At 41.9% G+C, this 18,432-nt stretch overlaps 1 protein-coding gene across 2 annotated transcripts in view; it reads right to left on the bottom strand.

The window, feature by feature from the left end:
- Positions 1–18,432, bottom strand: part of LOC134864534 (voltage-gated potassium channel subunit beta-2-like) — a 148,460-nt gene that overhangs the window by 4,472 nt on the left and 125,556 nt on the right. For both annotated transcript variants that reach the window (XM_063883590.1, XM_063883599.1), the window contains 2 exons: positions 7,975–8,095; positions 6,146–6,234 (listed from right to left, as the gene is read on the bottom strand). In XM_063883590.1, the coding sequence (XP_063739660.1) occupies positions 6,146–6,234; positions 7,975–8,095 (210 nt within the window). The remainder of the gene's footprint in view (positions 1–6,145; positions 6,235–7,974; positions 8,096–18,432) is intronic.

Here is an 18,432-nt window from a genome sequence, read left to right as displayed (position 1 = left end):
GAGATCAACACCCTATATCAAGGTGGGCATAATTTATTAGGCAGCTTCTTTCCCTCAGGAAAAAATGAGCCAAAAAATAAGATTTAACTGACTTCGAAAAGTCAAACATTTAAAAAAGTCTTTCAGAGGGAGGCAGCACTTTTTGTTATTGAAAAGAAGGGAGAGGATATTGGTCACAATTTTGTTTTTGGTTGAAATGACAAAATGTTTATTTGTACATGTTGAGTTGTTTATTATTCTCACGTGAAATGAGAACATTTTCGTTTTTCCTTTAATTGCATAATAATTGTGCATACAGATTTTCTCCTAAGAAAGCCAAAACCTCACTTTTACTTTCTTAAATATCGAGACTTGAGGTTTTTTATCATTTTGGATTGACCGAGAGCTCTGTAGTTTTTCAATAATAAAATGAGTCCTCAAAATTCAACGTGCCTAATGATTGTGCAAGGTGTATATGGTGCATACAAAGACACAGAAAGAAGAATACGTAGCAAAAAAACAAAAAACAAATAGAAGTATTATGAAAGCTATTTAAAAGAAAAAAATGTCAAGACATTGAAGACAACACAAAATGTACACAAAATATTATTATGTGAAGAACTGTGTACAGTAAAATATGACACATTTGATTTACTATACTCAAAGTGGAGAGCTTTACAGATTTTAAAAGAGGTAGTGTGGAGCTGTGCAGATTTAAAATATTAAAAATAAAAAGATAATGGTTGCATGATGTGCATTAATGTAAATCAGAATGTTTTGTAAGCTTGTATCACTCTGAACCGTGCCCCTGATGCACCTTACACTGTGCAAATCAACTTTCAAATGGAGGAAAGACTGTCGTATACAGCTCTGCTAAACTAACAGCCGGTCAGCAGCTGGCGTGGAGATGTCGGCTCTGAGAGCAGCTATAGTTGCTCTGCTTGGTGGAGGTGGCTCTCTACCATGGATCCTTCTTGTGGCATGCCAATCTTTTTGAACATGCGTTGTGCGTGTGTGTTCATATACACCAAATTGTCATATGGTATCAGTTTTACAAGAGCACAGGATTGCCTATTGTCTATATTGGTGTAATGCTTGGGACACTGCTGCACTTTGGCAGAGTTGAAAAGTAACTAATTACATTTACTCAAGTACTTTCAGTATAATTTATAATAATTATAAAACATATCAGAGATATTATTCTGAAATGGACCAATCAAACAATGACTACTTTTACTGTTGCTACTTTAAGTACATTTAGATGAGAGTACTTTCTACTTTGACTGGAGGAACATTTAGAATGCAGGACTTTTACTGTAACAGAGTATTCCTACACTCTGGTACTTTTACTCTACTCAAGTTCAAGATCTGAGTATTTGTACTTTTACTCAAGTACAAGATCAGAGTACTTCTACCACCTCTGGCTGCAGCTCCATCTCTAATTCTCAAGATTTGCAGTTTAATTGAGCTTGTGGAAAACCCTTCCCCCACTCCTCTACCTGCTCCCTCGTCCTGCCACCCTGGAGGGGCCAAATCTATAAAGGCAGCCAGCTCACCTGTGGCTTCCCTTCCCCCGACGAACAAAGAAACTGGCTAGCCCCAGCTACTCTTGAGAAATAACTGTTGTTTCGAGTAAATAACCAGTTAGTTTCCTTTTCTGTTTTGTATTTTCATGGCATCTTGGGTGGCTTATCTCTGTCTTTATTTTCTGTGCCGTTTTCATTGCCTTTGGCTACTTTGTCACCACATGGCATATAGTTATGTAAGGGATAGCTGCCTCGTAACATAATTTGAGTTATGAGTGTTGTGCTTAAACTAACTGGAATGTGTTGTGCTTTTCTGCCAGGTAAACCAAACAACAATATAAGAACAACAAACTACAAATAAAAGACTATTATCTGGAAGTCCTGCCTCCATGTGCTCCTTACATCCACTGCGTTGACTTTATAATCCTGGAACCACCCACCCTCAATATTCTTCAGAACTAATTGGGCATAAAAATCACTACCTGTGGTCTGAAACACTTTCCCCCCCCATTTGTTCAGGAGAACTGTCTTCTCACTCAACTCCCTACTAAGATCATCAAATCCTCCTTCAGACATCAGCTGGGTGGGCAGAGCCTTCTCCATGTTCAAACATAACTTAAGACTCACCTTTTCACAGCTGCTTTTAATGTGTCAGTTATATTGTGTTTTATGTCATTCTGTTTAGGAATTTTCTATGTGTTTTAAATGCATCACAAGTTGTTTTTGAGTACTTTGAGACTTTAAGTTAGAAGTGCTCTATAAATACAATGTATTATTATTATTATTATTATTATTATTATTATTATTATTATTATTATTATTATTATTATTATCATCATCATCAGTGGCTGGCTGGCTGTGCATTTCTCACATAGGCCTTCAGTAGTGTCCTACTTGAATTATCCACCTCTTAATACCATTATTATGACGTTTCGGCTATAGAAACCAATATTACACTGAAATGCAGTATAACAGTGCGCTGCATCACAGATATCTGTATCCATCAGGTATCTGATGTAGCAGAATGAATGCCATTACAAAGCAAGAAACCCAAACAACACAATTCAACAAGTCTCCTTTCACTCCTTTCACCAAACACATCATCTCTAGCAGAAGCATCAATATTTACTTAATGAAATGACAAGAAAAAAACTTCATTACCGGTACAGCCTTTACTCTTCAATTCTCCATCCTCCTTTCTTTGATCAAGATGAGTTTAATTGATCTGTTGTACAGATTATCTGAGTTTTCAGTTCCAACAATAAGTCTTACTCGCCACGGAGGCGAATGCTAAGAGTCGACTCTCTCCAGTCGTATTTCTGGAAAAAACACATTGTGGAGTCCATGTCCCTGCACACTTGTCTGCAATCAAAGGTCTTGAAAATGCTGATGTCATCGTAGGCCTGCTAGATGGCCCCAGTGTCGCCAAATTGAAATCTGATTGGTCAATGCAACAGTTTCATTGCCACTTGTTTTAAGCTACAAGGCCCGCACTGTTGATTCTGCCTCATGGCAGATTCCTTCGACCCAGCAACACATTCTGACTGAAATATGATTGGATAAAAGCTCCAACATTAAAAACCATTACTGGATGCAGCACAACCGAGAGAGACACAGAGAAAAGCTATAAAATGAAGAGAATGATTGGAAATAATTTAATACATGTTAATGAAAAAACTATATTCAAAGGTTAGTGAGTGATTCTGATAGAGTTTAAGCCAGAAGACAAGGCCTTGCTGGCCCTTGCTGCCCGCCACTGATTATTATTATATCGTGCTGTAAAAAGTAATAATGCAATGTCTGTTTTTCCTTGTACAGTGGGGCAAAAAAGTATTTAGTCAGCCACCAATTGTGCAAGTTCTCCCATTTAAAAAGATGAGAGAGGCCTGTAATTTTCATCATAGGTATACCTCAACTATGAGAGACAAAATCAGAAAAAAAAAAATCCAGAAAATCACATTGTAGGATTTTTAATGAATTTATTTTCAAATTATTGTGGAAAATAAGTATTTGGTCAATGACAAAAGTTCATCTCAATACTTTGTTATATACCCTTTGTTGGTAATGACAGAGGTCAAACGTTTTCTGTAAGTCTTCACAAGGTTTTCACACACTGTTGCTGGTATTTTGGCCCATTCCTCCATGCAGATCTCCTCTAAAGCAGTGATGTTTTGGGGCTGTCGCTGGGCAACACGGACTTTCAACTCCCTCCAAAGATTTTCTATGGGGTTGAGATCTGGAGATTGGCTAGGCCACTCCAGGACCTTGAAATGCTTCTTACGAAGCCACTCCTTCGTTGCCCTGGCGGTGTGTTGGGATCATTGTCATGCTGAAAGACCCAGCCACACTTCATCTTCAGTGCCCTTGCTGATGGAAGGAGGTTTTCACTCAAAATCTCACGATACATGGCCCCATTCATTCTTTCCTTTACACGGATCAGTCGTCCTGGTCCCTTTGCAGAAAAACAGCCCCAAACCATGATGTTTCCACCCCCATGCTTCACAGTAGGTATGGTGTTCTTTGGATGCAACTCTGCATTCTTTCTCCTCCAAACACGACGAGTTGAGTTTTTACCAAAAAGTTCTATTTTGGTTTCATCTGACCATATGACATTCTCCCAATCCTCTTCTGGATCATCCAAATGCCCTCTAGCAAACTTCAGACGGGCCTGGACATGTACTGGCTTAAGCAGGGGGACACGTCTGGAACTGCAGGATTTAAGTCCCTGGCGGCGTAGTGTGTTACTGATGGTAGCCTCTGTTACTTTGGTCCCAGCTCTCTGCAGGTCATTCACTAGGTCCCCCCGTGTGGTTCTGGGATTTTTGCTCACCGTTCTTGTGATCATTTTGACCCCACGGGGTGAGATCTTGCGTGGAGCCCCAGATCGAGGGAGATTAGCAGTGGTCTTGTATGTCTTCCATTTTCTAATAATTGCTCCCACAGTTGATTTCTTCACACCAAGCTGCTTACCTATTGCAGATTCAGTTTTCCCAGCCTGGTGCAGGTCTACAATTTTGTCTCTGGTCTCCTTTGACAGCTGTTTGGTCTTGGCCATAGTGGAGTTTGGAGTATGACTGTTTGAGGTTGTGGACAGGTGTCTTTTATACTGATAACGAGTTCAAAAAGGTGCCCTTAATACAGGTAACGAGTGGAGGACAGAGGAGCCTCTTAAAGAAGAAGTTACAGGTCTGTGAGAGCCAGAAATCTTGCTTGTTTGTAGGTGACCAAATACTTATTTTACCGAGGAATTTACCAATGAATTCATTAAAAATCCTACAATGTGATTTCCTGGATTTTTTTTTCTCATTTTGTCTCTCATAGTTGAGGTATACCTATGATAAAAATTACAGGCATCTCTCATCTTTTTAAATGGGAGAACTTGCACAATTGGTGGCTGACTAAATACTTTTTTGCCCCACTGTATATAATTTGCACATTAGTAAGACACCAAGGACTATGATAAATAAAACATTTTTTCTTACTTTCACATCTCTGGTACCCTTTATTATTTAACGATGGTCAGAGGATTCTGAGTGTGGTTTTGCAGTATTGGAATAATTGTCCATCAATGTACAGTTTATCCACCACAAGAGAAGCATACTTGCCCTGTTTCATATGTTTTCTATGGTGGTCCTTGAGGGAAGTGGTTGTGCAGGCCGAATTTGGTATTTTGTATTGCCCTCCATCTCCTTTCCCCTTTGTTGAAAGTATTGAAGTTTCACCACAATGAGGCGTGGGACTCTGTTTCGGCGTGTGCCAAGGATGTGTAGCTCAGTGGCAAACCGTGTCTATCACAACTGGACCTTCTGTAAACACACACACCCTCCCCCCCGGATTGGAATATTCAGTACTTCTAGTCAGACGGACGTCACGGAGCCAGTCACTTACTTTAACTACTGGTACTGTACTCGCTATACCGTTACACACCCTTAAGGCCTACTCCACTCAGCAATTTCATTCAGCTAAAGAACATATTCACCTGTTGCCATTTGGACGTAAAATTAAAACCACGTAAACACAGTACGTGAATTGCTACGTAGCACTTAGCTAGATCCTCAGTCTCGAGCAAGTGAACTAACGGGTCTTCTAGAATACCCTGGAACCGTGGGAAAATCTGACAGAATATGCCTATTGGCTACAAATCAATATAGGATTGGTTGATAAAATTGTCAATCCAAACGTATGCTCTCATTCAGTTTAAGGGCCAGGGCATTCTATCAAGGATATACAATACCCTGGTTGAAGTATATTCTTCCCAGAGAACCAGAAAAATATCTGATTGGTTGCATTTTTTCAAATCAACGTAACACTGTAATATTATAGATCAACAACACGGAGATGATTCTCATTTATTCATTTTATTTCAATTTGATTACATTTCATTTGTATAATTAATTAGTTAATTTAATTTTTTTTTTTTTATCTGAGGGTTCCAGGGTATTCTCTGAATACCCTGAAGGCCCTGGCGGTGCTGCGGTGATGGTGTTGGGCTGCAGTTTTAGCTGCTGCAGGTGAATGAGCTACCTGTGTGTCCATGGCTCAACATTGTTGGGTACCATTTGCTGTTTGTGGTTATTGAACTGTTGCCAACATTAGAATAACATGCAGCGATATAACCTTCTGCCTTAATGCTTTCTGACCTGAATTGCTTTGATATTCTCCATCAGCTGGTCCGTTCTGGAAGCTCCCAGCAGGACAGAGTTCACCCCCTCATTCCTCAGGCACCATGCTGTGGGAATAGGCAGCACAGGAGAAACAAACATGGGAATTCAATCCTTAAGTTACCAGTTTATGTAACATGGTACAGGGATTTCCCAGATCTATGTTTGCTTAACACATTTGTGCAAATAGTCTCCTTTCTTAAAGGTCCCCTATTATGCTTTTCTGGTTATAACCCATCCTTTCTTGTGTTATGTAGCTTTTATTGCATGTAAACGGTCTGCAAAGTCACAAACCCTCAAAGTACAGCCTGTAGCGAGTAAAACTCTCACGTAGAAAAGACATGTCTATGCTGCCCTCCAATGCCTCGTTGTAGATTTTTCTTTTTCCATTGTTTTCTTCCGGGGCTATTGACGTCACTAAATCTGGCCAATCGGCAAGTTGGCACACCCATAGCTATAAACCAATAGGCACAGCCTCTGCAAACCGATCATTTACTGTCGGAAGGCTGAAATGTCAAGAAAGTAATGTGCCCTTAAATGTGAGGGGAAATGTCATGTTTGCCTTACCGAAGGCAGTAGCTACCACGAAAAAGTCAGTGGGTGAAATTTATTTTTAACAGTGTTCCTTCAACGTTTCAAAGTACTGTACTGTGTGCCCGGCATTTAACAGACGACAGCTTCAAAAACCTTGCACAGGTATGCAACGCGTGCAGTACTGAAGGACGAGGCTGTTCCTACTTTGTTTCAGTTCTAACATTACATCTGAAATGTAAGAGCGATACAAAATAAAAGCGTTCCACTTTGAAACCGCCTGCTCCAGTCTACATTGGGACGGTGGATCAGGTCCATCACGTTGGTCTGTGTCATTTTCAGGATCGGACTCCGGTTCAAACATATATGGCTGTACCGCCGTCATTGTAACACAGAAACTGATGCTCAGCTTTAACGGGAATGCTAGGAAAGCACGCTGTTAGACAGGGGCGGAGCCTCTCTGGTTGTTGACCAATCAGAACAGAGTAGGCGAGCTGACCAATCAGAGCACACTTGACTCATAAGGGGGGGCGGAGCTCCGACAAGGCCTTAGGACTCAATATATACAGTCTATGCTTAGGACAGAGTGAATAGAGATACTATACAGAGATGCTGTATGAGAAAACCAATGTGATTTTGGAACATTGAACAATGTAAATCTATTCTAGTACACCTCAACAATGGAAGTATGATCAGTAAAAACGGCCCTTTAAATATTTCTGCACGCTGATTTGTGAGGGGTTGACCTAAATGTATGAAAGGCCAACTAGTTCTACACCTTTTTTAAAGATTCTCTATACAGAATGATGTAGGGATTTTGTCAGAATAAATCAAGATATTGAAAGGAACATTAAAACACTGTTTTCAAAAATTATAATTAAAAAGATGTTGCTACAGTTAGAAGCTAGTGCTAACTGCACGAAGAGTGCAAACAACAGCAACAGTGGTGACAGAGCTGGAGGTGTTTGTGTGTTGCTGTTCAGATGGGGGACAGTGTTATCAAAGAGAGACGACTTCCTCCTCTGCTCAGGACCAAATTACTCCAGTATATCTTAAACAGCTGGATGTTGGTGCTATATTAATGTTCTCAATTTTCACTGTATCTCACTGTATAGATAAGCAGTAAGGTTATGGAAACTTAAAAGTTAAAGTTGCTATTTAGGAAAATGATGTTATGATTGAAAATGAAAAAGATATGACAGAGACAGAAACGTTAGATGTTCAAGAAAAAAAACATTGACAATTACATAGGAAGATACAACTCAGTTTGGATTTACCAATAGCCAGCTGGGGCAGAGTGCAACCCAGTCGCTCAGCAACTGCCTGCAGCTCTTTGAGCTTCACCTTCTGCCGGTGCCCCTCCTCACTCAGGACCTTGTCTTTCATCCATTGATATCCCTGTTGAAGACAACACAATACAGAGTTCATGGCAAAAGACAAAACAAGACAAGGGTATTCCAAGTGCAACCAAACCTGAAAGCAAAGATGACTATTCTTTCTACTTTTAATAACAGTTTTTCTCACAAGATAACACTGTTACCTGCAAACTGCAGTTCTATTTCACACTCGCTCCACCCTCTACTAGACTCTATGCAGTCTTTCTCAAAGAGTGGTCCGCGGACCACTGGTGGTCCGTGAGCGACTCCTAGTGGTCCGTGAGTATTTTGGTAAAATGTCACATTTGAAATTAATATATTATAAGTTTAAAGTGTTTCTCAAACTGTCTTAAAATGACTAGTATAGAGTGTAGCATAGATGTAGCGTAGCTACGTAGGTTCGTAGCTAGGTCACGATCTTACGTCATAAATGATTTGCGCGGTCAATTTGAGCTGTCAACTGACAAGATGGATCGGTGGCTAAAGACAGGGTCAGTTAAAAGAAAATTAAATGACAAATCTGACGTGACAGTCAAGGTGCATCGTCCTGATGCAGGAGATCCAGCAACTACAAGTGGTTCAGCCGCAGCGACAAGTGATTTTGTGTGCGTTACTGAGTCCCAGGAGAGCGGTTCGCCATCTTAACCACCACCCGGCTGAAAGCTGTCAAACTCGGCTTGATCGCGGAAAATCCAGCGCTAAAGTGAAGAGAAATTATCACAGCGACTACATAAAATTCGGATTTTTCTGGACTGGAGATGAAGAGGATCCCAATCCACACTGTGTTTTGTGCTACGAGTCCTTGGCTAACGAGGCTATGAAACCCGCCAAGCTCAAGCGTCATTTTGAGAGCAAACACAAGGAATACATCGGGAAACCTTTAGCATTGTTTGAGAGAAAACGTGATGAACTTAAAAAACACATGACGAAGGCGCCCTCACATTTTTTTGCGACAGGGAAAATGCGAAGGCTACAGAGGCATCATACAGTGTATCCCTTCTCATCGCAAAAACAGGGAAACCTCATTCAATAGGTGAAAATTTAGTCAAACCAGCTGCCAAGGTTATGGCTAATGTATTGTTTGGGGAGAAAGCAAGCGACGAAATTAACAGGGTCCCCCTCTCCAATGATACTGTCCAGCGGCGAATAACAGCCATGGCCGAAAATGTGAAAGATCAGCTGATCACACGTTTACGCCAAAGCCAGTTTTTCACACTGCAACTGAACGAGTCAACTGATATCGTGAATGAGGCAAATCTGCTGTGTTTTGTAAGGTACATTTATGATGGCGGTGTGCAGGATGAATTTCTGTTTTGTCGTTCCCTGCCGACCAACACCACAGGGGAAGCCATTTTTGACTCAGTCAACGATTTCATCCTGCAGAATAATATCGACTGGACACGATGTGTTGGTATTTGCACAGATGGTGCAACTGCAATGACTGGGAAACACAAGGGACTGGCAGCGCGCGTACGCGCAGTTGCACCTTGCGCCACAGCAACACACTGTTGCATTCACAGAGAACAGCTGGCTGTGAAAAAAATGCCACCATGCCTCAAATCAGTACTGGACGAGTCTGTGAAAATTGTTAATACAATAAAAACCAAAGCACTGAAAACACGTCTTTTTAAAGCTCTGTGTGATGAAATGGGAAGTGAACACACAAAACTCTGATGATATAACTAAATATAAACTAGAATAAATACAATAGGCCTGCTTACTACTCCAACAGTACATTACAAATTACAGCCTAATAATAACAGCTTTATGTGACCTTCTCTATATCGCTCGTTCACACATTAAATCAACAATACAAATACAACTACGGATTCTACAAGCATTTCGTTCACATGCGATTTAAACGGTAAATGCTGATAGATTTTACACATCATATGAAACATAGACTACATTTATTACTGAGTTTATGTCCGAGCGAACAGAGAGATACGCAAAATGCACCGCATTTAGTACGACACAAACTTCTGCTGTGTATTTTCAAAAATAAAATACAGTAAAACTATGTTTGCAGGCCCAAGTTTAACAAGAATTTAACAATAAACACAAGGTAATTATTTACACTGTTACATTTACAAATAGCATTGTTTACTCACTCATACACTGCGTGTCTCTGTTGCTACCTAATGGGAGGAATGGTGCTGCTTGTGCCGAGACATCAGTGAAACAATGTCTGGATCCAAACTGGAGAGTTTTAGTCTCATATCACAGTCCACATTGATCCTGTTACGCTGCTTTGTTTTCAGACCAACAAGTGTAGAAAAACCAACTTCACAGTTGTAGGTGGTTGGAAACGGCATCAACAGTTTCAGAGCAGCGTCAGCCAGCTCTGGGTGCTCAGGCTGGACGTGGACCCAAAAGTCCGTCAAGCTTTTCTCTCTGAAAGTCGTCCTGTGTCCCATCAGATGCGATGTCTACAAGGCTGTCAACCTGTCTTGATGGGAGCTTGGAACTGACGTGTTCGATGTGCGTTTTGTCCCCAATGGATTCCTGATCCACTCATAGCCTGCATCTAGTTCTGGGAAATATCTTCCCAGCTGAAAGTGAAGGCCTTGCAGATGTTCCTTGAAGGCTGCAACTGTGCCGCCGTCCAGCTCTTCATCTGCATCGAGGAGAAAATCCACAAGCGTCGGAAAACAGTCAAACTCCTGGCGATCCAGACGGACACACCACAATTCCATCTTGAGGCGTGCGGCTTTAAATTTGTCCTGCACATTGAAGGCGGTGACGGCTTTTCCCTGCAGCGCTAAGTTCAAAGCATTGAGTGCGCTAAAGACATCGGCCAGGTATGCCAATTTTGAGAGCCACTGGAAATCATGCAGTCTGTCATACAGTTCATCAGTATGATATGCAAGAATAACATCACCTCATCGCGCAGTTCAAATACACGGGTGAGAACTTTCCCACGCGACAGCCAGCAATATTGAATGAGGTTTCCCTGTTTTTGCGATGAGAAGGGATACACTGTATGATGCCTCTGTAGCCTTCGCATTTTCCCTGTCGCAAAAAAATGTGAGGGCGCCTTCATCATGTGTTTTTTAAGTTCATCACGTTTTCTCTCAAACAATGCTAAAGGTTTCCCGATGTATTCCTTGTGCTCTCAAAATGACGCTTGAGCTTGGCGGGTTTCATAGCCTTGTTAGCCAAGGACTCGTAGCACAAAACACAGTGTGGATTGGGATCCTCTTCATCTCCAGTCCAGAAAAATCCGAATTTTATGTAGTCGCTGTGATAATTTCTCTTCACTTTAGCGCTGGACTTTCCGCGATCAAGCCGAGTTTGCACAGCTTTCAGCCGGGTGGTGGTTAAGATGGCGAACCGCTCTCCTGGGACTCAGTAACGCACACAAAATCACTTGTCGCTGCGGCTGAACCACTTGTAGTTGCTGGATCTCCTGCATCAGGACGATGCACCTTGACTGTCACGTCAGATTTGTCATTTAATTTTCTTTTAACTGACCCTGTCTTTAGCCATCGATCCATCTTGTCAGTTGACAGCTCAAATTGACCGCGCAAATCATTTATGACGTAAGATCGTGACCTAGCTACGAACCTACGTAGCTACGCTACATCTATGCTACACTCTATACTAGTCATTTTAAGACAGTTTGAGAAACACTTTAAACTTATAATATATTAATTTCAAATGTGACATTTTACCAAAATACTCACGGACCACTAGGGGTCGCTCACGGACCACCAGTGGTCCGCGGACCACTCTTTGAGAAAGACTGCATGGTGATAATGTGTATGAGTGTGATTGCAATGATAATATTGTGCTTGAAACAAAATGTATAGAGCAAGATTCCGTTCCCTCCACAATCCCACACTTTCCCATGACATCTCAGGAACTTAGCTTGAACTGTTTCATATGACGTTAACTGGGCACCCATTGTAAAACACTCACTCGCCGCCCCGCTATCACTCCAGTAAAGGAGGCAGTGATTGGGCGCGTTCACGTGAGGGTATTTACCGCAGAGAGTGCGCTCAAAGCACTGTGCGCTTTCTGGGACACTTATAACCGGGGTGTTGCTGTCAAAAAACACACCTCAGCTGGTGTAGTGGCTTCGATTCACGCATCTTGCCGTCAAGGTGGTCAAAGCGTTAATACGGAGCGAGGGCCCCCGCGAGAGCTTGTTGTGGTGCGTTCAAGGACCTCCGTGGAGGCTCTGCCCTTTCAATGTCGGTCCCCCATGGGCCAATCGTCCTTTTTTGGATGATTTAGCGGTGGATAGGGCCACCAGACAGTACCACAGCTTCTAAGCTGCTGCTCCACAACTGCCTGCCCGTCCCCTAACACAGTTTTATGGGGAATGGGGGCTCAGCTGTGTACTGACAGATGGACAGGACACAGAGACTAGATTACTAAAGATAAAACGCTTGTAGCGATGTTTGTGAAGATGATGAAGAAGTCTCCGGAGACACTAGCTTGTATATAATAAGGTTTATTACAACAGCATAGTATCAGACACCAACACGGGCGGTGCGGGGTTCCCAGAGCCAATTGTGGAAGTCCCCTGAACATTCTTTGTGCATACACTTTAAAGGAGAAATGTGGGTGTGTGTGTGTGTGTGTGTCAAACTGGATGTTCTATGTGGATGTGTACCCACATAAGGTGCGCTATACGTTCGTACACCATGTCTTGCGGGTACCCATATAAGGTGGGATATACGTTGGTCTTCGTCTTGCTCATCTTCTGACGTAGTCCAGATGTTGTTTTTCACTCTTCTTCCACCCAACCTTCCTCTGGCCTCAGGGAGTATCTGCCCTGCTATATCTCCAGATTTAATACACCACACGCTCCAATTCTGCAGCGTCCCCCCTCCATTCATGGGTGTAAGGGAGGCAAATCTATCATCCCAGGAGGAGATACAGAGCTCAGCGTAAATGAGTACACCCCTTTCGAAAAGTAACATTTTAAACAATATCTCAATGAACACAAAAACTATTTCCAAAGTGTTGATGAGACTAAGTTTTATATAACATCTGTTTAACTTCTAACATGAAAGTAAGGTTAATAATATAACTTAGATTACACATTTTTCAGTTTTACTCAAATAAGGGCAATGCAAAAATGAGTACACCCCACTGAAAGTCTCTGGAGCAAAGCTACATTTTAGACTACAAATGTCTAATTTTCAGGAGCATCTTATGATGAGAAGGGTGGAAGAAAATCGGTATGCAAGTTCACTGCAGTTATCTAAGAAGTAGAAAGCCAAACTGGGGTGACTATTGCCCTTGACACAATACGGCTTACACTGCAGAGGAATGGCATGCATGGGTGCCGTGCACGAAGGAAGCCTCTCCTAAAGCCCAGGCACAAAAAAGTCCACCTAGAGTTTGCCAGGGCCCACGCTAACAAAGATGAAGACTACTGGGACTCTATACTCTGGAGTGATGAGACCAAGATAAATGTTTTTGGAACTGATGGCTTCAAAACTGTATGGCGTCGCAAAGGTGAGGAATACAAAGAAACATGCATGGTGCCTACAGTGAAACAAGGGGGTAGCAGTGTCCTTGTGTGGGGTTGCATGAGTGCTGCTGGTGTCGGGGAGCTGCATTTCATTGATGGCATCATGAATTCACAGATGTACTGCTCTATACTGAAAGAGAAGATGCTACCATCACACTGTGCCCTTCGTCGTAGTGCACTTTTCCAACATGACAATGATCCTAAACACACATCTAAGGCCACTGTTGGATTTCTGAAGAACAGGGTGAAAGTGATTCAGTGGCCAAGTATGTCTCCTGATCTGAATCCAACTGAACACCTATGGGGAATTCTGAAGAGATAAGTTGAGCATCACTCTCCGTCCAGCATCCAGTCTATAAAAGAGGTCATTCTTGAAGAATGGAAAAAGATTGATGTAGCAAAATGTTTCCAACTTGTTCATTCCATGCCTAGAAGACTAGGTGCTGTCATTAAAAATCATCGAGGCCATACAAAGTACTAGATGTAGTAGTTTTTGTTGTGGGGTGTACTCATTTTTGCGTCGCCCTTAGAGTAAAACTGAAAAATGTGTAATCTAAGTTATATTATTAACCTTACTTTTATGTTATAAGTTAAACAGATGTTATATTAAACTTGGTCTTGTCAACATTTTGGAAATTGTTTTTGTGTTCATTGAGATATTGTTTAAAATGTTACTTTTCAAAGGGGGTGTACTCATTTACGCAGAGCACTGTATGCCATATTAAGAATCCACGATGTCGCCCCTTGCCCAGTTCTTCAATTGCATCGATGTGTCCGCCTTTAATGCCTTCTTGCTGGTCACTGCTGTGGATCCCTACTGGAACCATTAAAGAACACACAGACGGAGGTTGTTCTTACAGGAACTCGGGAAACCCATGGTGTCTTCACAGATTGTGCGGAGAAAGCACCCCCGCGCACAGCAGCTGCTGCTACCATGGTGGTGGAGTTACAGACCACTGTTGCTGCCCTCTACGAAATCACCCACACCACCATCGCCACTGCTGCCACCATCTCAAGGAGGTGAGGTGTGTGCTGGTTGTGCATAGGCCTAAAAAAGAGGTCTTCTACCACATGCACCAAATGCAACAGGTACATTTGTAGAGAGCATCAGGTCACATGCTGCAGGATCTGCTGGTCCGCTCCACATGTTACTAATAGTAATTAATAACAAACAACAACGTAATGTTACTGTTATCCACTATTATTTAGCCCACTTAAACAGAGCATGAGTTTAATTTCTAGCTTACCTAATTTTCAGCATGTACTGCCAGATAGATAGATAGCTTTAATTAACGAGCTGCAATCAACTACATTTTAGCATTTAAAGCCATACTTTTGCGGTTATTTTGGTGAAAGTAACTCAAAGTAACGCAAAAGTAATGTAACACATTACATTTCAGAGACAGTAATAATGTAATGTAACTTATTACTTTAAAAAGACAGTAATAAGTCATATGTACTGTATTACATTTTGGAAGTAACTTGCCCAACACTGTTCCCTAAAGTTAGTGGCCTCTTTCAGCAGGATAATGCGCCCTGCCACACTGCAGGAGTGCTTCAGGAATGGTTCGAGGGAACACGACGAGTTCAAGGTGTTGACTTGGCCTCCAAATTCCCCAGATCTCAATACATCAAGCATCTTTGGGATGTCCTGGATAAACAATTCTGATCCATGGAGGCCCCACCTCGTCACTTACAGGTCTTAAAGGACCTGCTGCTAATGTCCTGGAGCCTGACACCACAGCACACCTTCAGAGGTCTAGTGGAGTCCAGGCCTCAACGGGTCAGGGCTGTTTTGACCGCAAAAGGGGGATGTAAAGGACCCCAAACAATATGGTTCATGTATTTGTTGAATAACTTTTGTTTTGTTATTTCTCATGAACAAGGACGTGCTTTTAGTTTGAAGAGACAATAGGCGCACATGTAACGGAAGTTGGCAGAAAGACGCAAACAGAAAAGTACGCTTACACGGAGATAAAAAGGTGCAGTAACACGGCATATAAATACGCATTAAGGACAAAATGGGAGAGTATAAAGGAGTTTAGCTTAGGTCGAGAGGGCAACAAGGTAAATACATTTGTGTGTGTCTAATTCTCAAATAATTTGGAGTTCATTTGTGTATTTGTTAACTTTTCAGTGCTAACAGACTTTAGTTTAATCTCTCTAATGTATTATTTTGTCTTCTGTTTAATTTCTACCTAGCTCTTACGTTTTTGGAAAACGGAATAAACTACATTAAACCATCAGTCCAGGCTTGTATTAATTCGACTAGGATGCTACAGGGGGACCTACATAATATTAGGCAGGTGTTCACAATGTTATGGCTGATCAGTGTGCACACACACACACACACACACACACACACACCCACACACACACACACACACACACACACACACACACACACACACACACACACACACACACACACACACACACACACACACACACACACACACACACACACACACACACACACACACACACACACACACACACACACACACACACACACACACACACACACACACACACACACACACACACACACACACACAATCCATCCATCCATCCATCCATCCATCCATCCTGTTCCTCTCAAACATACACAGATACATCACATATTCTGACTGTCTCACCAAAAAGGGAGCATCAGCTCTGGTGCTTTTGAAAGCTCTAAGTAAAGGACTGTGTGATCTGTGGTGAAAACTTTATTTGCACAGACAATTCAAAGCACTTTGTAACCCAATCTTTTGACAGGTATTACTTTTACATTGTTTTAATATTTGACATAAAAAGGATAGGGAGATTGTTAACTTATATTTTCCCTCCTTGTGTTTACCCTTTGACCCTGGGAACGTGTGTACGCATGCACAGTTTTTCATGTCTCTCTCTCTCTCTCTCTCTTGTTGTGTTGTAATGGAGATGGGAGCATGTGAGTTGTTCTGTACGGCAAGGGAATAAAGAGGTTAAAGATATACAGTGGGGCAAAAAAGTATTTAGACAGCCACCAATTGTGCAAGTTCTCCAATTTAAAAAGATGAGAGAGGCCTGTAATTTTTATCATAGGTATACCTCAACTATGAGAGACAGAATGAGAAAAGAAAATCCAGAAAATCACATTGTAGGATTTTTAATGAATTTATTTTCAAATTATTGTGGAAAATAAGTATTTGGTCAATAACAAAAGTTCATCTCAATACTTTGTTATATACCCTTTGTTGGCAATGACAGAGGTCAAACGTTTTCTGTAAGTCTTCACAAGGTTTTCACACACTGTTGCTGGTATTTTGGCCCATTCCTCCATGCAGATCTCCTCTAAAGCAGTGATGTTTTGGGGCTGTCGCTGGGCAACACAGACTTTCAACTCCCTCCAAAGATTTTCTAAGGGGTTGAGATCTGGAGACTGGCTAGGCCACTCCAGGACCTTGAAATGCTTCTTACGGAGCCACTCCTTCGTTGCCCTGGCGGTGTGTTTGGGATCATGGTCATGCTGAAAGACCCAGCCACGCTTCATCTTCAGTGCCCTTGCTGATGGAAGGAGGTTTTCACTCAAAATCTCACGATACATGGCCCCATTCATTCTTTCCTTTACACGGATCAGTCGTCCTGGTCCCTTTGCAGAAAAACAGCCCCAAAGCATGATGTTTCCACCCCCATGCTTCACAGTAGGTATGGTGTTCTTTGGATTCAACTCTGCATTCTTTCTCCTCCAAACACAACGAGTTGAGTTTTTACCGAAATGTTCTATTTTGGTTTCATCTGACCATATGACATTCTCCCAATCCTCTTCCGGATCATCCAAATGCCCTCTAGCAAACTTCAGACGGGCCTGGACATGTACTGGCTTAAGCAGGGGGACACGTCTGGAACTGCAGGATTTAAGTCCCTGGCGGCGTAGTGTGTTACTGATGGTAGCCTCTGTTACTTTGGTCCCAGCTCTCTGCAGGTCATTCACTAGGTCCCCCCGTGTGGTTCTGGGATTTTTGCTCACCGTTCTTGTGATCATTTTGACCCCACGGGGTGAGATCTTGCGTGGAGCCCCAGATCGAGGGAGATTAGCAGTGGTCTTGTATGTCTTCCATTTTCTAATAATTGCTCCCACAGCTGATTTCTTCACACCAAGCTGCTTACCTATTGCAGATTCAGTTTTCCCAGCCTGGTGCAGGTCTACAATTTTGTCTCTGGTCTCCTTTGACAGCTCTTTGGTCTTGGCCATAGTGGAGTTTGGAGTATGACTGTTTGAGGTTGTGGACAGGTGTCTTTTATACTGATAACGAGTTCAAAAAGGTGCCATTAATACAGGTAACGAGTGGAGGACAGAGGAGCCTCTTAAAGAAGAAGTTACAGGTCTGTGAGAGCCAGAAATCTTGCTTGTTTGTAGGTGACCAAATACTTATTTTACCGAGGAATTTACCAATTAATTCATTAAAAATCCTACAATGTGATATCCTGGATTTTTTTTCTCATTCTGTCTCTCATAGTTGAAGTATACCTATGATAGAAATTACAGGCCTCTCTCATCTTTTTAAATGGGAGAACTTGCACAATTGGTGGCTGACTAAATACTTTTTTGCCCCACTGTATAAACGTGATTCAAATGTGTTCATATTTCATTTGTTCTGTTCAGTTTTTTTTTGTTGCAGTTTGCACAATAAATGTTCCCATTGATGAATCAGATGTTGATTGGAACAGAATTTCTCACACACAAAAACCCTTAGTGCCCCTTGTAGTCACACAGCTCCGTAATATAACTGGCAACAATACACAATTTCCTGCATCGGCCTATAATGGGTTGAAGGTGGAATGGTGGAATACAGTCAAAATATCAAATATCCTAAATATACTAAAAACCAAGCCATCACACTGCC

This window comes from Eleginops maclovinus, chromosome 1 (assembly GCF_036324505.1).
Source record: "Eleginops maclovinus isolate JMC-PN-2008 ecotype Puerto Natales chromosome 1, JC_Emac_rtc_rv5, whole genome shotgun sequence".
Taxonomy (NCBI): domain Eukaryota; kingdom Metazoa; phylum Chordata; class Actinopteri; order Perciformes; family Eleginopidae; genus Eleginops; species Eleginops maclovinus.
The sequence above is the reverse complement of the archived record's forward strand: the minus strand, read 5'-3'. Positions and strand labels throughout refer to the sequence as shown.